This window comes from Hordeum vulgare, chromosome 1H (assembly GCF_904849725.1).
Source record: "Hordeum vulgare subsp. vulgare chromosome 1H, MorexV3_pseudomolecules_assembly, whole genome shotgun sequence".
Taxonomy (NCBI): domain Eukaryota; kingdom Viridiplantae; phylum Streptophyta; class Magnoliopsida; order Poales; family Poaceae; genus Hordeum; species Hordeum vulgare.
Genome location: NC_058518.1, coordinates 401,389,526 through 401,410,284, shown reverse-complemented (window position 1 = coordinate 401,410,284; position 20,759 = coordinate 401,389,526). Strand labels below are relative to the sequence as shown.

General features: G+C 46.0%; 1 protein-coding gene across 1 annotated transcript; it reads left to right on the top strand.

The window, feature by feature from the left end:
* Positions 1-2,310: 2,310 nt before the first annotated feature.
* LOC123412137 (NRR repressor homolog 1-like) lies at positions 2,311-3,380 on the top strand. Its single transcript, XM_045105088.1, has one exon. The coding sequence runs from the start codon at positions 2,346-2,348 to the stop codon at positions 3,048-3,050; it is 705 nt and encodes a 234-aa protein (XP_044961023.1). The 5' UTR covers positions 2,311-2,345; the 3' UTR covers positions 3,051-3,380.
* Positions 3,381-20,759: the final 17,379 nt, after the last annotated feature.

The following is a 20,759-nucleotide window of genomic DNA, read 5'->3' as shown; positions in this document are numbered from 1 at the left end:
TCTCGAAGATTGTGATGCATACACATGAAGTTCATAAGATGAGTTGCATCTTGATCTTTCAGGATTTCAACTTGTTCTCCACGTGCTTCAAAGTGTTTGGCCTACATCATCATCCTCATCCTCGACAATCATATTGTGCAAAATAACACAACATGTCATGAGCTGCCATAAAGTTTTTGATTCCTACATCATTGCAGCCACACGGACAATTCTCAACGAGCTTGAAGCACACCAAATGCACTCTCCACATCCTTCCTGACCGCTTCTTCAATTATTGCAAAGTGGCTCTGTTTTTTGCCATGCGGTTCAGATAATGTCTTCACAAATGCCACCCCCTGAGGGTAGATGTCATCGGCAAGATAGTAATTAATGTTGTAGTCTCGGTCGTTCATGGTGTAGTTACATGGCGGTGATTCTTCATTGCAAAGCCTCCTGGACAGCGGAGAACGTCGAAGCACATTGATGTCGTTGTGAGAACCCGACATTCCAAAGAAAGCATGTCAAATCCATAAGTCATGTGATGCCACCGCTTCTAGTACGATTGTGCCCCCTTTGGTGTGACATTGATACATTCCTCGCAAATCTTTGAGGACTGCTCTGCCGGAGCTTGCGGGCCAGAGGCTAGGAAAGGCAGCGGAGCGTGCACGGCGGCGAAGCTGCGAGATGGATGGTGCAAAGGAGAAAGAAGAAAGGAAATAGCAAATGGATCTCGCAGTTCTGCGGGATGGATTTGGTGCAATTTGCGGTGGGGTCGTGTTGTCGGGTCCGACGTGGTGGGTGTGCCGGACGCGGCCAGACGCCCCCATACCCGTCCAATATTTAAGCTGGATATGAGGTGTGCCGGTCAGCCCGAGCGTTTGAGGACCGTTTGAGACGTTTGGCTAGATAAAAATTTCATAACCGGGCTGCGTGTCCGGGAGTTTGAGGAGGGTTTAAGGCGGCCGACTATAGATGCTTTAATATTTTAGGAAACCTTGCACTATGCTGTTGTGCTCTACACTCATCTCCAACGCGGAGTCAATACCCGTTCAAACGCATCCACGAACACTAACAGAAGAGCCAATCATACATCATATACCTCAAAGGTCCGTCGGACGATTTTTTCATTGCACCGGACCAAATTAATGATATTTTTCATAAGGTTCATTAAACAAAATTTAACCTAGGCTAATTGTCGGGGTCCGTGTCCAAGTCCTTGTTATTCTCGTGCCCGACATCTTAGCCACCCTGGAGCTCGGGGAAGTAAGGCCCCGTGTCATCGGTAAGGAAGATAAGACATGGGACATACAACGACCCCCCGTGGTACATAGACGTCTCCGTCTCCCATATCCCACGGGTGCCGGCTCATTGTCGGACGTCTCCTTCATTGTCGGGTTGTCGTCTGATGCCTCAGGTGAGCTCATCGGGAAGCATGCCGCCCGCAAGGCTGACCAACTTGTGCACGACAGGCATGACGGGCATGCCAGCCATCCGCAAGACTAACCAACTTGTGCTTCTACTCCGTCGAGAGACTCTCTCACATCGGGCCAGCGTACCGCTTCAATGCGTGATGCACTGCCCAATCACGTTCGTTGTGGGCCGGCATGGACATGAGAGATGCGGTTGGTGCGGAAGATGTTCGTGGGTGTGACTGGGGTGTTAGGCACGTACATGGCGGTGGCCCGGACCCACGCAAACCTCTCTGGCTTGTGTTCGTTTTTCGGACAATCGACCGTGCTTGCGGACTAATGAAGTAGCGCAATGGATGACAAAGTGTGCTTGAACACCGTCTGATCGTTTGCGAGTGTTTGGGTCCATAATAAAGATGCTCTAATCCTGTTTTTTTAGAAGACGCGTCTTTGTGAGCACGTTGCTGATGCTTTACGTATGTGTCTTGCCAGTGCAATGAATCATAAAAGGTTGAACTGCATCATTGGCACAAGGCTTCTATGTAAAGATCGCAATCTAATATAAATGCAACGCGTAGTATTGAAGACAGAAGCACGTTTCATTATTCAGTTCGCTAATTCTGAGTTATCTGAATTTTTATAAACCCCGCTGTGGCGTCGATTAAATTGCAGTACAAAAATGTGCACATTTTAGCACGTAGAGTACAGTACATATCTTTGGTCACCCCGAATTACCTGACGAGCTCGCGGACGAAGCAAACAGAGTAAATAACTCTGAGTGCTTACGACCATATGATCAGAATCTGAACGCTTGCGCTCTAAAATTTCGTTTTCATATCGACACAAAAGATAATAAGCAATACTTGTATTTCGGCATAATCACATAATGACTTTGTAGTATTAACAATTTCTAGCACGAATCACGGCAACCCCTATAAATTCACTCGCCATGCCTCAATGCTCTGCAGCATCAAGCAGCTAGGCAGCCAGCCATACCGCGTGTCTCTCTTCTCACCCCTCTCTCACCCCCTGTTTCTTTCTCGTAGACCACATAGTGACATTGAGATTGGCATCCAGCTAGAAGGCCATCCTACACTCTACAGCATTGCCATGGACGCCACGAAGACAGCGGCTAAGGCTGTGGCGGCAGGCAACGCCGACGCAGATGCCGGTCCGTCGACACGGCGGACAGCGGCGCCGAAGCCGGTGTCTCTGCCGGAGGAGCCGCTGCCAGGATACGCCGCGGCTGCGGCCGACTCGGCGCCGCCGACGGCAACGAGGAGCGCTAATATCGCCGAGAGCGGCGTGGAGGACGAGCAGGTGGAGAGGTTCTACGCGCTGCTGGCCAACATCCGGGCCATGAGGGGCATGAACGGGAACGGGAGCGACGACGCCAGCGCGAGCACGGAGGGTGCCAGCGAGGTCTGCGGCGGCGGGAGGAAGCGCGCACGCTGGGCAGAGCCGCCCTGGAGGCCGGCGTTCAGGATGGAGGACTTCGAGGACGCCAGCGCGTCCAAGAAGGACAGGAGGGACGACGACGCCGCCAGCCTTCGGCGGCCGGGCAAGGAGACGAAGGACGACGCGGCGGATGGCGGGAAGGACGACGACGTGGCGCGGAGTGGCCGTGGAGTCGCCACGCCGTCGCCAGAGAGTGAAGTTTGACTCTCTGTCTGCCGATACCTGCCTGCGCGCGAAACACGTGAAGTCATGTGTTCTCCGTGGGCGCGTCGGTGGGTCACGGAGGGTACACTTTAAGCGTTTTACCTGCTGTTGAAAATAATTTATAAATGGTTAAGCACACGGGTGGTACATGGACGCATGTGCGTTTCTTCCCGGAATAAAACTTGCCCTGAGTCACCAGCAAAGCGAAATCTTTGTACTGCACGCACAAAAGATGTATGCAGGAATCCGATGGCGGTGAAGGGTTCTGCCGCTACATGCGGCATGTGTTACTCTTATATGCTGTCGTCCTTGACTGGATCAGAGTGTAATTCGTTGCCTGTACCCGACGAATCGTATGCAATACCAAAGCAACGGATAATAGCAAGTGGCACCGCTGGTTAGAGCAGCTTCATTAGATCGAAACAAATAAAAATCGGTCCAAAGCAGCAATAAAAGCGGATGCGTAATTGAATTTTCCTGCCGTGCGACCCATTTTAGACCCAAATTTAAATCGTATTTACATTCTCGCGGGCGCGAAACAAACGCACGCGACACCCGTCTAGGTGGTATTTGGTTTTCAAGATATCACTCAGTTGGTTGGGGATGGCCATATTTTCGAGGGATGCCATGTGTTTGGAAAGAAGGATGCGGTGGATGGAGATAATCAGATTTAGTGGATATTCGATGAAAAAGTTGGCTATTGATACCCGTGAAAAACTTGCGGATGAGGGCAGCCACGTGCGCGAGCGAGCCTCTCTTCCCATGCCGAAGCGTTTTCCGCCCTCCTTGTCGCCTCTTCCACCCACGCAAGCAACGGCGACGGTTGTGATCTAGATCGGAGTGGTAGCGTTGCTGGTCTCCTCTCACCCTCTTCTCCACTCTGGTCTGATGTGCGGAGGCGGTCATTGAGGTGCCTGCGACAAGGAATGTGGACGGGGAACAGGGACCTTGCAAAGGCATTGGAAGGAGGCGTCACCCGTTGGGCTTGGAGATGTCGAAGACAAGGAAAACGGGCGGTGCTCCCCTCCCTCTTTCTCTCTCTCTCAATCTGATTCATATCTCCATTGTTGGTGTTCTTTGTGTAGATTCTTCAGTGATGTTCATAATGTTCTCTCTTCCTCATTTTGCAGCTTGGACGGAGACACTCATTAATGTCAACCAAATTTCAAAACCAAAGATGGGCCCAAATTTGATATATCTATATTTACTAAAATTACATATCATAGGGTAATCTCATCACCTCAAACAAAATGATGAGTGCAAGAGTCATCCACTCTTTCATCCTCTCAACCAAACACACAAATGGCTATACCTAGCCACCTCTATCCTCCCTACCAAACAAAATAATGTGGTTATCTAAGTCACCCAATTCCTCACAACCAAACGACCTAAATTGGCTATCCCCAACCCCGTGGCTAAGGATAGCTTTACCCAGGTATCCTCGCCCGTGAACCAAACGCCACCCTAGTCCTCCTTGTGGCACGCAAGTCAATGACACGACCATTCGCATGTCCCCCTCTTCCCCCAAAAACTCACGCTTGCGCTCAAGTCTACTCGCCAAGGACGATGTGCCGACACTCGACTCCGCCGTCGGCCTCGCCTCCCCTTGCTCGCCTCCGCCAAAGGAAAGCCCCGCGACGCCCACAAAATGGCGGCGCCGACCAAGAAGAAGGAGACGATGCCCGATGAACGGGCCGTGCGGTCAGCCAAGAGAAAGGGATGGAGGCATGTGCAGGTCGACAAGCTCGAAGCCGCATCCAGCGCCGACCTAGCCGCGGCCGCACAACAAAAGGAAAACAAGGCCCTCATCGTCGCAGTAATAATGAAGGCCATATTCTACCTAGGGTTAATCCCAGGCCAGCACAGGCCATCGTGGCCGCCGCTAGCACGGGCTCGTCGGCCTTTCCTCGTCCACCAGTGCAAGATTCGCTGTGCATGTCCACTATGTCGCACACGCCCGGCTTCCATGCCTACCTGCAAGCCTCCCGTTTTCCCAGGGACTGATCGTGAGAGGTGTAAGTGGTTGCGCCGGCCACGCCTGCGCCCATGGGCATCGACCACATCGCCACACCTATGGCCGATGGATCATCCTCCGGGGCCAGTGGAAACGCCCGCAAGATATCCCATCCAACATGCATCCCGACACCCACAACTTATTCAACAAAATGTCGACCACGAACGATGAGGCGGGCAACCGTTTCATCATGGAGAACATCAACTTCGAAGATGGTGCGGATCTCACAACCTTTGATCTTGACGAGACCCAAAGCCAAGATGACAAAGGCCCCTTCATGGCCGGCCACGAGGGCACTGCCAACACCTTTGCTCAAGGCCATGGGGGCATGGCCGACCCGTTCATGCAAGGCCAATATGGCATGGTCAACACTTTCCTGCAAGACCACGAATTCCCGAAAGACTACACACAAGAAGAAGATGAAGTGAACATCGACGGGGAGCCTTTGTATTTCAAAGACGAGCTCTCCACCCACGACAATACAAACAAGAAGCACCAAATCAAAAGGTTGTGTGCATACACAAAGCATGAGGACAAGGTCCTTTGTGAATGTTGGAGGGACAAGACCCCAAGGTCGGCACCAAGCAAAAGGCATCAACCTTTTGGCTACGTATTCATCACAAATTTTATGAGAACACAAGAAATTCCAACCGTACAATAAGGAGAGCAAGAATGGGTGGGTGTCCCTCTCAAATCATTCGAGGGTGATACAACAAGAATGCAACAAGTTCTATGCCACCTGATAACCCACAACTATAGGGGATCGCAAGAGTCTTCACGGGTAGTATTACACCCTAATTTATTGATTTGACATAAGGGGTGCCAAAGAATATTTATTGGTCTACCAGTTGAGTTGGCAATTCAACCACACCTCGGATATATTGTGCATAAATTTTTTTAGTAGCACAACAAAATAGTAGTAGTAATAGTAACAATAACAACAACAATTTTGTAGTGGTGTAACAGTAGGAGTAGCAATAGTAACTTGGCAAGATTTAGTGTATGAAAAGCGTAGGTATTTGGATCGGTGGTGGATAAGTTCAATTACTGGATGACATTCATCATGTAATAGTTACATACAGTAGCACCACCGAACTAGCTCCAATTCGTCAATGTAATGTAGGTATATATCATACGTTCTTACAATAAGAACCTGCATGCCATATTTTGTCCTACCCTCCCATGGAAGCGGGGTCCATAAAGAAAGTAGGGGATATTAAGGTCTCCTTTTAATAGAGAACCAGAGAAAAGCATTAACACATAGTGAATACATGAACTCCTCAAACTACGACAATCACCGAAAAGAATCACAATTATTCCCACCTTGGGGTATGCAGATCATGACACGTAATAGGTGCATACAACTTGCAAGATAGGATCCAAAACACTCTCATATACATAAAAACATAATAGGTTCAGATCTGAAATCATGGCACTTGGGCCCTAGTGACAAGTATTAAACATAACAAAGTCATAGCAACATCAATCTCACAACATAGTAGATACTAGGGATCAAGAGCTATCAAAATAACTCGATTACATGATCAATCTAATCCAATCCCATCACCGTCCAGCAAGGCTACAAAGGAATTATTCACTCCTGGTGGTGAGCATCATGATGGTGTCGAGAAGGGTTGGTGATGCCGACAACTATGAATCCCCTCTCCAGAGCCCCAAACGGACTCTAGACCAACCGTCCCAAGGAAGCACACGAGGTGGCGGAGGCTCCGTCACGTAAAACGTGATGAAAAATTCTCTCCTATTTTTTCTCTGGAATTTATAGGAAGGGAATTAGGGTGTGCGGATCCATGTGGTGGTCCTAATCCAACATGCCACACTTGGGGGGGGGGAGGGGTGGTGGTGGTCGCGCCCTGTTCGCTTGACACGAACAGGTGGGGCCACTCTCGTGGGTCTTTGCTCTAATATTTTTTATATTCTCGAGAGAATATCTCCAAAAAGTTTCATCCAATTTAAAGAACTTTTATTTCTCCAAAAAAATAACACCATGGTAGTTCTCGTGAAAACAACGTTAGTCCAGATTAGTTTCATTCAAAACATGCAAATTAGAGTCCAAAACAAGAGTAGTGTTTGGCAAAGTAGATACGTTGGAGAAGTATCAAATCCCGCAAGCTTAACTCATTGCTTGTTCTCAAGCAATTCAGTTGACAACCAAAAAGTGATAAAGAAAACTTTTACAAACTCTTTTGTTCTCGTTGTTGTATATATACTTAGCTAGTGTTCAGGTTTTCAACATAGATCACAAATAACCATACCAATGATAATAATTAAGTATTGAAGTATCATCTTCACTCATGGCAATAACATAACCAACTAGCGAGCAATAATAAAGTATCTCACATGCCAAGAAGTTTTCAAACCAATCATGATATAATATGTTGATATGGTATCTCGCTAGCCCTTTCTGCGATGGTAAAACATAAATGCACAGAACCTGTAACGTTCAAGCAGCGAATAAACATTGTAATTCAGGGTAGAAAAGATCCAGTCACGCTTACATCCAACATTAACTAGACTCAATGCATAAGAATGACAATAGTGATCTCAGGTCTGATGCATTGGTAAGAAGATGCTGACTCGAATAAAAGAAAATAACATGAAAGTAAATAACATCAAAGTAAATAGAAAGGCCCTTCGGACAGGGAAGCATTGATTTGTAGAGGTGCGAGAGCTCAAGGTTTTAAAGCTGAGATGAAATTGTAATTTTGGTGGTGGTGTGCTTTTCCTGTCAAGTCACAACAGAGATTTCAATATCTTCCATGCTAAACACATAATTGGTGGCTCCCAAGTGAAAAATATAAAGTTTACTCCCATCCACCATTCACACACAAGCCATGGCTGCCCGAATCCTCGGGTGCCCTCCAACATTTCAATTGTCCCAGGAGTTTAGTTTAATTATTTTTGATTATGCAGGACTCGACATCCTTTTTACCAGCCTCTCTCATGCAATGACATACGAATAAACATCCATCTTGAGAATAACCCACTTAGCATGGAAGATACTGACCGACGCGTCGCTACATGAGCGGTACGAGCACACAAAAAATGTTTATTTGAATGTTCAGAGGTGGCACATGGAAATTTACTTGGAACGACACAGTAATAACATATATAGGTAGGTATAGTGGACCCATTTGGCATAACTTGGGTTTAGGAGTTCAGATGCACAAGCAGTATTTCCGCTTAGTTCAAGTCAATGGTAGCAATAGGTTGAGAAGCGACCAGCTTGACAGCGAAAAAGGTCATAATCATGCATTGAGAATAATTAACATTGAACACTAGCATGAGTGGGATATGAACACTCTGAATTTAAATATCATGAAGGTTGCATTGGTTTTGAATCAACTACATGTTTGCACATGGGCCAAGTCAAGACACTCGAATTAATCAAAGGAGGATACCATACTAACATACTACATCATAACCATTTCGGTGCATGTTGACACATAATATAAATCATTATCCACTAGCTATTTAAGCATGGCATGAACAACTATAATCTCTAATTATCACCACAAACATGTTTACTCATAATATGCTGAATCAAGATCGAACGAGCTAAACATATGTACAAAAAATGGAAAACAAGAAGAGTTCATACTAGCTTCCTTTACCACGACCACCTCATCAAATATCGTCATTATTGCCTTTTACTTGCGCGGCCAAATGATGTGTAAATGATAATAGTGCAAGTGTGTCATGGTCTAAGCTGGAATCTACGAATCGGTTTATTCAAAGGAGAAGACAAGGTAATATTGGCTCTTTGTTAGATTAATAATAATGCATATGAGAGCCACTCAACAATTTCATCATGGTCTTCTCCTTTCAATGACTTGACAAAAGGAAGAGAAATTCATAGAAACACACTGACATATTTTTGGATTTTTGGATTTTTTGTGATGAAAGCAAATAATCAAGGGAAAAACAAGAACGGGAAAAAATATTTACATGGGAAAGAACACAGCAAGCAAAGGAAATATATTTGGTTTTCTGCTAATACTGCAAACTAATTAGACATGAAAGAAAAGCCGAAAAGAAGCCAAAAGGTATCACGCTGGCTACATCCCCCGGCAAGGATTGTCTCTCCTTTTATGTCATTCCCTCAACTAGCTCTTTTTCTCTTGACATGGCGGAGGACATGTGTTAGTAAAGGTGTTGCATGTCCCTGACTATTGCCACATGCCTCTTACTAGACCCACCTAACTACATGCCCACTCGACACCTCACTCTTGCAGACAATCAGCCTGATGAGGTGGAACGGCAAAGATGTGGAGGAATCTTGCGGCGTGATGGATGTCGGGTCCTTGTCTTGTCGCTTGCAGTTTGAGCTTTCTTCCGACAGAGTTTTGCCAAGCGAGGAGGCTATTGCCGTGTGCGCATGAGTCAGGGTACTAAGGGGCCCATTCTTTAGTACACCGAGAGTAGCCCCCGGGCCTGGGCCATACTAAAGTCCATGACACTTTTTGGCTAGGCCCAAAAGCAGTGCACACACATGTGGCCGATCTTCGCTAGGACAGTGATGATGGTTTTTCACTATTTTTCCATGATGTGCATTTAATGTCGGTCGTGGGAGTGGTGGAGGGAAACGACGCTCGTAAAGCGCATCTTGGGAAGATGCGGGCTCGTCGGATGAGGACGTGTGGCCTCTGCGTCTTCCGCCCGTGTGGAAATATCAAAAATGGGGAGGGGTGTTGTTCGCCCCGGCCTGGCCCCTCTTAGTGAGCCATCTCATCAATTACTATTTCCTTTATGACACATATCGCATGTATGGCATGGTATTGGCTGAGCCGGGCGGTCACTGTGGTGGTGCACAGTTGCTCCTCGGGGTGGTGAAGAGCCAACCCCCCCTCGCCTCCTTTCTATAAAAAGAGGTTTAAGGGGAGCGTTGCTCATCCACCACCCCTCCTGCTAGACTTCTAGCAATCACCATTCTTGTCCTTTGTATTCTTCCTTAACCCACACCATTGCGATGGCGAGGGGCAGAGGCCATGGTCGAGTCCGGGCACCAGCAGCCGGTTCGAGAACCTCTCCCCAGACGCGCATTGTGGTAACAACAGCAGGGTCCGATGTCGGCTCCCGTGGTAGGAGCGCGGCTCTGGACCACGGAGTACAGGGCACTCCACAGCGAGGCGGCCACGGCGGCGTTCCTCTCACACCGATCCGAGCGGAGCCCCATGGGAAAATATGAAAACAAAATTATAGGGTATTGCCCGCCAAGTTTTCAAGTGTTTATTATGCCTATTAGGTGGTCATTCTTCCATGTGTACGACATCACACTTGTATGCTTATCGTCCCTATGCTTGTTGGAAACGTTTTTTGGTGTTGTATCCTTGGCGCGAGCATTTTTAGGAAACGGGTCCTTAGCGGCTTGTCAATGGTAAAGACTGTCGGCACACCGCCTTGCCATTTTTGCCGCAGCTGCTCAGGTTGTTGAGAAAACTCAAAACAACAAGGAGGTCACACAGATTCGACAAGGGTTCCTTTCGTGCAGGTCTTCTCATACAAGTGGAATTGTCTCGAGGGAATAGAGAAAGCAGCTTACAACTAAGAAAAGTGAACTATAACTTAGCTTTCTCCCCGTCGCATTCCTTGCCATAAGGTGGTCATCTCTGAACCTGGTCGTCGGTGTCCATATTGTCACTCCTCCCCTCGGGAAGATTTGCACGCGATGGGCCTTCTTTTTGATAAAAAGAAAGAAGAGAACAAGAGGAGACTAGGAACCTTGGGAGTGCAAAGACAACCTTAAGCAATTAAGAAATGATCACAACATTTTATGTATAGTACACAAATTATATATGTACTTTGACAAGAAGTTGTTGAACACTTAGCTTTATTGACTATGCATAGGGTATTTGTGTGGCTTTGTACAATAGATTGCAAGCCTTGTTGGGCCGAGTTGCACGAAAAGGATTGCCGGGGAGCCCGACAACCGGGCCTCACGGATAGAATTTGCGAAGATGCTTGATATTCCATGATTTTAGCACCGGAGTGCCATCTTCAATCTCTAGGCAAACTACGCGAGGCCTGGTAACTTGTACCGCCCGGTAAGGGCCCTCCCACTTAGGTGTCAACTTCTTTGTTCCCTTTGCGGACTGAATCCATCGAAGGACAATGTCACCTTCCTCAACGCCCCTGCCATGCACCCTGTGGATATGGTAGCAGCATAGGACCTGCTGGTACCGTGGAGTCATCTTGCCACAACTTCTCTTGTTGTTGTTCGTCGAAATCTTGTACTCGAGGTGACTCGTATGTGAGTTCCGTGGGGAGTACCACTTCTGCAACATAGACTAGGGAGAAGGACATCTCGTGGATGGCGATTCGCTGTTGTTCTGACTAACCAAAGAACATCTGGCAGTTGATCAAACCAGCGCCTCCCATGCTTGTGCAACTTGTCGAAATTCCTTGTTTTGAGGACCGAGAGCACTTCAACATTTGCCCTTTCTACCTCGTCGTTGCTCCTAGGGTGTGCAACCGACGCAAAATAGATTGTGGCACCGATGTCCTTGTAGTACTGCATGAAGGTGTTGCTGGTGAATTGTGCGCCGTTATGAGGGATGCTCCGATTGAGTACTCCAAAACGGCACACAGTCACTTAGATGAACTTGACTACTACTTGTGTCGTTACCTTCCTCACTAGTTCCACTTTGGTCCACTTTGTAAACTTGTCGACTGTTACGAACAAGAATTCAAACCCCCAGTAGCACAGGGAGAGGGACGACAATATCAAGCCGCCAGACCGCAAATGGCCACGAGAGTGGTTTGGTTTGGAGGGTTTGTGTCGGTTGATGTTTGTGTTTGGTGTAGAACTGGCATGCCTCACACGTAGTCACCATAGCCAAGGCGTCTTCAAGGTCTATCAATCAATAGAAGTCTTGTCGGAATGGCTTCCCGACAAGGGCTCGTGATCCCATGTGGGAGCCATAGATCCCTTCATGTATCTCTGCCAGCAATTGTTGTCCTTCTTCCCAAGGGATGCACTTCAAATTCACCCCATTTCGTTGTACAGAGTGTTGTCCATGAACTGGTACATGCTTGACTATCTCACTACTCTTTCAGCCTCTTCCTATTCTTCGGGAAGTTCACCTGTCTGAAGGTACTGGTCTATTTGTTGCGCCCATGCCGGAGCCTATGGCTCGATAACGCGAACTAAAGGCATTTCTCTGCCGCACGAGCACTGGCTTCGACGGTAAGGACCATTGGGTCTACCGAAGTTAGCAGCTCGCCGGTAGGTGTTCTGTCATTCTCGGCAATCTTCTTGGTGGCGGCTGTTAGCTCTGCCGGAAGGTAGTCTCCGGAACTGACCTTTCTTTTCTTGGTTTGCCAATCTGATAGTGTAACGGATGGTTGAGTTAGTGAGATTACAAAGGTACCTGGTTCCACATGCAACTTTTGAGAGGCCTCCTTTGATAGATCATCAGCAGTGCTGTTTTGTACTGCAGAATGTGTTCCATCTGTAGACTGTGAAAGCACTCTTCCAACCCGCTCACTTCATCTACATAAGCTTCCACCAGAGGGCTATGTTAATCCTTGTTGACTTGACGCACATCCAGTTGTGAATCTCCTTGGACTATTGATTTCTTGATGTCGAGCTCCACTGCTATCCGAACATCGGGAAGAAGTTCTTTATATTCCACCGGGGGAAGTGCATCCGAAGAACATACTAGAGGTGCTCTTCGGTGGGTGCTAGGAGTAGCCCTCCGGCACCGGCGCCTTCCAGCAAAAAGCCCCATAAAAGTACATGATACACTCCCTGGGTGCTGCCTTGCCGGGGAGGATTGTCTTTGGACTTTATTCTTCTTGAGTTGGAGTCCATTAGGTGATGAATTTTTCCAAGGCCCTGGTTTGGATGGTTGTCGTGCTCCCGAAGCTCAGCTCAAAGCTAGCCAATTCTGACGCCCACTCGACAATCCTGCAAGTTGCCTCTGGATTCCTTAGGATGCATTGCAGTGGAAAGCGAGTGACGACGGTGATGCCGTGTGCCTGGAAGTAATGTCGCAGCTTCCGGGAGTCCTTGAGAAGACCGAAAAGCATGTTTTGCAAACCAGAGTACCTTGACCTAGCCTACTACAGGAGGGATCGGAGAAATTGGACTGGTCGCTGCACCATCTTATTCTTCCTCATGACCTGCTCTTCTATCCCTTGCGTTGTATCTATGCTGTTGGCTCCTTGGCTTGCCGGCTGCCAGCTCGGGGGTTGCCGCCTCCTCTCCCTCAGCTTCTCTTTTCGCCACAAATGCAACGCTGACCACTTGATTCATCGCTGTTAAATATAGTAGCAACAACCCTTGCAATTTTGGCGCAACCAATATTGGGGAAGACAACATGTATTTCTTCAAATCTTGTTGTGCAGTCTCCACCTACTGAGTCCATTTCATAGGACCTGCCTTCTTCAAGATCTTGAAAAATGTGAGGGTGCATTCCACAGGCTTGGAAATGAACTATTGAGGGCGGCTATGCAACCCACCAAGCGGTGTACGTCCTTGATACGCTTTGGTGCCTCTATTTGCTCCATTATTTCGATCTTGGCGGGGTTGACTTCTATTCCATCTTGTGAAAGAAAGAACCCAAGGAGCTTGCCAGATGGGACCTTGAACATGCACTTCTCAAGGTTGAGCTTCAAGTTTATCTTGCGCAAGTTTGTGAAGGTTTATTCTAAATCTTAGATCTGTGTGGCCTTGTCCTTGGTTTTGACAATGATGTCGTCCATGTACGCTTCTACATTTCCTTGTAGGTGTGTCCCAAAACCAATCTGGACGACCCTCACGAGTATTGAATCGACGCTCTTCAACCTGAAAGGCATACACTTGAAGAAGTATGTGCCACATGGGGTGATGAACACAACTTTTTTGTCTTCCTCGGCCATGAAGATCTGGTGATAGCCAGAGTAGGCATCCAGGAACGACAAGAACTCCCAGCCAGCAGTTGAGTCTACTGTCTAATCGATGCGTAGTAAGGGGAAATGATCCTTTGGACAAGCTTTGTTGAAATCCGTGAAGTTAATGCAAAGTCTTCATTTTCCACTAGCCTTTCGCACCACCACCGGATTGGCTAGCCACGTTGGGTGAAGTATGTCTCTGATTAGACCTGCTGCTTCCAGCTTTTTGATTTCCCCAGCAATGAATTCCTTCCGTTCCATGGATTGTTTTCGGACCTTCTACTTGATAGGATGTGCATGGGAACACACAACAATGTGGTGCTCAATTACCTCCCTAGGAACATCGGGGATGTGGCAAACACATCAACATTCGCACATAGGAAGGCGACGAGCGCACTTTCCTACTTGATGTCGAGGGTGGCACTTATGGTGAAAGTACCCCTCGCCATCCTCCCGCGCAGCCACTTGCTTTTTCTCATGGGCGGTCACCTTTTTTTTCTTGCTCCTTATCGACAGGAGCAAGGCCTTGTCGGGAGATGCTGCTAGTGCCTCCAAGAAGATTTTGTCGATGGAGAGGACTGCATCTTTGTTGTCGGCATGGATGCTGATGATGCTCATTAGACCTCGCATCTTCGGCGTGTTGTAGGCATGGTGGGACACCGCCATGAATTTTGCTAATGTCGGTCTGCTTAGGATTCCATTGTATTGTTGGGGAACGTCGCATGGGAAACAAAAATTTTCCTACGCGTACGAAGACCTATCATGGTGATGATCATCTACAAGAGGGAGATTGGATCTACGTACCCTTGTAGATCGCTAAGTGGAAGCGTATATAACGCGGTTGATGTAGTGGAATGTTTCCGCGATTCAGATCGCCGTAGTCGTACTATCTCATCACGATGCGTCCCGCGAACTTCATCGCGAGGCGTCCCGCGAACTTCATCACGACGCGTCCCGCGAACTTCATCACGACGCGTCCCACGGACTTTATCACGATCCGTCCCACGAACTTCATCACGATGCGTCCCGCGAACTTCATCACGATGCGTCCCGCGAACTTCATCACGATCCTTCCCGATCGAGTGCCGAATGGACGACACCTCCGCGTTCAACACACATACAGCTCGATGACGATCTCCACCTTCTTGATCCAGCAAGAGGGGGCAGAGCGTGACGGCGTGCCGGTTGTGGTCATGATCTACTCCGGCAGGGCTTCGCCTAATCTCCACAGAAATATGATCTAGAGGAAAAACTGCGTGGCATAGGGTCGAGCAACACGTGACTTACACTTAGTCACATTGCTTGCAAGGCTTGTGTGTGATGTTGTATTACCGATTGGGCCCCGAGATACCTCTCCTTCACACGGAGTGACAAATCCCAGTCTTGATCCATACTTACTCAACGGACACCTTCGGAGATACCTGTATAGCACCTTTATAGTCACCCAGTTACATTGCAATGTTTGATGCACACAAGGTATTCCTCTGGTGCCAGTGAGTTATATGATCTAATGGTCATAGGAACAAATACTTGACACGCAGAAAACAATAGCAATAAAACGACACGATCAATATGCTACGTTCATAGTTTGGGCATTGTCCATCACATGATTCTCTTAATGATGTGATCCCGTTATCAAGTGACAACATTTGCCTATGGCCGGGAAACCTTGACCATCTTTGATCAACGAACTAATCAACTAGAGGTTCACTAGGGACAGTGTGTTGTCTATGTATCCACACATGTATTTGAGTTTCCAATCAATACAATTCTAGCATGGATAATAAACGATTATTATGAACAAGGAAATATAATAACAACTAATTTATTATTGCCTCTAGGGCATATTTCCAACAGTCTCCCACTTGCACCAGAGTCAATAATCTAGTTCACATCACCATGTGATTTTAACGAATCCAACACCCATATAGTTCTGGGGTCTGATCACGTCTTGCTCGTGAGAGAGGTTTTAGTCAACGGTTCTGAATCTTTCAGATCCGTGTGTGATTTACAAATCTTTATGTCATCTTATAGATGCTACTACTACGCGCTATTCGGAAATACTCCAAATATCTACTCTACTATATGAATCCGTTTTACTACTCATAGTTATTCGGATTAGTGTCAAAGCTTGCATCAACGTAACCCTTTACGATGAACTCTTCAACCACCTCCATAATCGAGAAAAAAAACTCCTTAGTCTATTAGTTACTAAGGATAACTTTGACCGTTGTTCAGTGATTCAATCCTGGATCACTCTCTGTACCTCTTAATAGACTTGTGGCAAGGCACACATCAGGTGCGGTACACAGCATGGCATATTTTAGATTCTACGGCTAAGGCATAGGGGACGACCTTCGTCCTTTCTCTTTCTTCTGCCGTGGTCGGGCTTTTGAGTCTCACTCAAATTCACACCTTACAACACAGCCAAGAACTCCTTCTTTGCTGATCTATTTTGAACTCCTTCAAAAACTTGCCAAGGCATGCATTTCATTTGAAAGTTCTGTTTAGCATTTTTGATCTATATCCATAGATCTTGATGCTAAATGTTCAAGTAGCTCTATCCAGGTCTTCCTTTGAAAAAATCCTTTCAAATAACCTTTATGCTTTACAGAAATTCTACATTACTTCCAATCAACAATATGTCAACCACATATACTTATCAGAAATTCTATAGTGCTCCCACTCACTTCTCTGGAAATACAAGTTTCTCATAAACCTTGCACAAACCCAAAAGCTTTGATCATCTCATCAAAGCGTATATTCCAACTCCGAGATGCTTGCACTAGTCCATAAAAGGATCGCTGGAGCTTGCATACTTGTTAGTATCCTTAGGATCGACAAAACCTTCTGGTTGTATCACATACAACCATTCCTCAAGGAAACTGTCGAGCAAAAAATGTTTTCACATCCTATGTGCAATATTTCATAAATAATGCAGCAATTACTAACATAATTCCAACAGACTTTTAGCATCGCTACGAGTGAGAAAGTCTCATCATAGTCAACTCTTTGATCTTGTCGAAAACATCTTTGCGACAAGTCGAGCCTTTTTTAATAGTGACTTATCACCATCATCGTCTGTCTTCCTTTTAAAGATCCATCTTTAATCAATAGTCCTATGACCATCAAGTAGTTCTTCCAAAGTCTACACTTTGTTTTCATACATGGATCCTCTCTCAGATTTCATGGCCTCCAGCCATTTGTCGGAATCCAGGCCCACCATCGCTTCTCCATAGCTCGTAGGTTCATTGTTGTTCAACAACATGACCTCCAAGACAGGGTTACCGTACCACTCTGCAGCAGTACGTGACCTTGTTGACCTACAAGGTTTGTAGTAACTTGATCCGAAGCTCAATGATCACCATCATCAGTTTCCACTTCAATTGGTGTAGGCACCACAGGAACATCTTCCTACGCCCCGCTACACACTTGTTGAAGTGACGGTTCACTAACCTCATCAAGTTCCACCACCCTCTGCTACCTCTTGAGCTTGCGTTAGTTTTTCCCTTGAAGAGGAAAGGGTGATGCAGCACAATACCAATAAGTATTTCCCTCAGTTTGAGAACCAAGGTATCAATCCAGTAGGAGTATCAAGACAAGTCACCAATGTACCTGCGCAAAAACAACAAACTTGCACCCAACGCTATAAAGGGGTTGTCAATCCCTTCACGATTAACTGCAAGGTGAGATCTGAAGGTGGAAAGTGCAACAAAGTAAAAGTGTAGAGCTGAAAATATGATGTGAAGTAGACCCGGGGGCCATAGTGTTCACTAGAGGCTTCTCTCATGATAGCAAGTATTACGGTGGGTGAACGAATTACTGTCGAGCAATTGATAGAACCGCACAAAGTCATGACGATATGTAAGGCAATGATCATACATATAGGCATCACGTCCGAGACAAGTAGAACGATACTGTCTGCATCTACTACTATTACTCCACACATCGACCTCTATCCAGCATGCATCTAGTGTATTGAGTTCATAACAAACAGAGTAACGCCTTAAGTAAGATGACATGATGTAGAGGGATAAATTCATGCAATAGATATAAACCCCATATTTTTATCCTTGATGGAAACAACATGATGCGTGCCTCGCTACCCCTTCTATCACTAGGTGAGGACACCGCACGGTATGAACCCAAAACCAAGCACTTCTTCCATTGCAAGAATTATAGATCAAGTTGGTCAAACGAAACCCACAACTCGAAGAGAATTACAAGGATACGAAATCATGCATATAATATATAAGAGGAAACTCAAATAATATTCATAGATAATCTGATCATAAATCCACAATTCATCGGATCTCGACAAACACACCGCAAAAGAAGGTTACATCGGATAGATCTCCATGAAGATCATGGAGAACTTTGTATTGAAGATCCAAGAGAGAAGAAGCCATCTAGCTACTAGCTATGGACCCGAAGGTCTGTGGTGAACTACTCTCGCATCATCGGAGAGGCAATGGTGTTGATGAAGAAGCCCTCTGTGTCCGAATCCCCCTTCGGCAGGGCACCCGAACGTGCCCCAGATGGGATCTTGTGGAGAGAGAAGCTTGCTACGGCGGAAAAGTATTTTCGTGGCTCTCTGTGGCAGTTTTGGATTTTTAGGGAATTTATATGCGGAAGAAGTAGGGCAAAGGAGCCACGGGGGCCCACAAGCCTGGTAGGCGTGCCCCCCCGAGGCCGCGTCTGGGGGGCTTGTGGCCTCCCGCGGAGTCCTTTGCCTTGGTTCTCAAGTTCCCCGCATCTTCTGTTACGGAAAAAATCTTTCCGAAGGTTTTATGTCGTTTGGACTCTGTTTAATATTCTTCTCTGAAAAGGGTGAAAAACACGGAAAAAACAGAAACTGGCACTTGGCACTGAGTTAATAGGTTAGTCCCAAAAAATATATAAAATAGCATAATCATGCAAACAAAACATGCAAAGTTGACAAGATAATAGCATGAAACCAAAAAAATTATAGATATGTTGGAGATGTATCAAGCATCCCCAAGCTTAACTCCTGCTCGTCCTCGAGTAGGGAAGTGATAAAGACTGAATTTTTGATGTGGAATGCTACCTAACATATTTGTCCTTTGTAACTTCTTTCTTGTGACATGAATTCTCAGATCCATAAGATTCAAAACAATAGTTTGCTATTGACACGAAAACAATAATACTTCAAGCATACTAGCAAAGTGATCATGAACTTTTGAAATAACAAGGCCAAAGAAAGTTATCCCTACAAAATCATATAGTCTGGCTATGCTCCATCATCCCCACACAACGAATTTAAATCATGCACAACCCCGGTATTGTCCAAGTAATTGTTTTCGCACTCCTACTTTCTCAAACTTTTTCAACTCTCACGCAATACATGAGCGTGAGCCATGGATATAGCACTATAGGTGGAATAGAGTGTGGTGGAGGTTGTGAGGCAAAAAGGAGGAGATGGTCACATCGACTCGGCATATCAACGGGATATGGAGATGCCCATCAATAGATATCAATGCGAATGAGTCGGGATTACCATGCAATGGATGCACGAGAGCTATAAGTGTATGAAAGCTCAAAAGGAGAACTAGTGGGTGTGCACCCAACTTGCTTGCTCACAAAGACCTAGGGCAATTTTGAGGAAGCCCATCATTGGAATATACAAGCCAAATTATATAATGAAAATTCCCACTAGTATATGGAAGTGTCAAAACAAGAGACTCTCAATCATGAAGAACATGGTGCTATTGTGAAGCACAAGTGTGGAAAAAGATAGTAGCATTGTCCCTTCTCTCTTTTTCTCTCTTTTTTTGTTTGGGCTCTTTGGCTCTTCTTTTTTTGGTGGGCATCTTTGGCCTCTTTTTTTATTTCCTCACATGGGACAATGCTCTAATAGTGATGATCGTCACACTTTTATTCACTCACAACTCAATACGTAGAGCAGTGATGACTCTGTAGGAAATGCCTCCGGCAGTGTACCGGGATGTGCAACAATCTAGCTTAGCATATGACGTTGAAACATCTCGCTAGCTATCTTATGATCATGCAATGGCAATATGAAAGTGACGGCACAATTCATAAGACGAAACGGTGGGAGTTGCATGGCAATATATCTCGGAATGTCTATGAAAAGGCCATAATAGGTAGGTATGGTGGTTGTTTTGAGGAAGGTAAATGGTGGGTTTGTGCACCGACGAAATTTGCGTGACACTAGAGAAGCTACCAATGGTGGAAGGTGAAAGTGCATCTATACCATGGACTCACATTAGTCATGAAGAACTCATATACTTATTGCGAAAGTTTTATTAGTAATCGAAACAAAGTGCTAAATGCATACTCCTAGGGGAAGGCTTGGTAGGTGTTAACCATCACGCGATCCCGACCGCAACACAAAGGATGACAATCAATAAATCAATTATGCTTTCACTTCCTAACATAGCAGTTCACCATACGTGCATGCTACGAGAATCACTAACCTCAACACAAGTATTTCTAGATTCACAAGACCCTACTAACATGACTCTAATATCACCAAATCCATGTCTCAAAACTAATTGAGAGGAATCAAACTTCTCTTTACTAATCAATGCACTTGAATATGGAAGTTTTTATTATATCCTCTTTGGATGCCTATCATCTTTAGGACTCTTTCATGGCACACGCCAACTACCAAGTTACTCAGAGAGAGCACTCTCAAAAAGATATAAGTGAAGATTGAGAGTTTTTATTTCTCCAAAATATGACACCGTCGTGCTCTAAAAATATCTAAGTGAAGCACTAGAGCAAAGTTATCGAGCTCAAAAGATATAAGTGAAGCACAA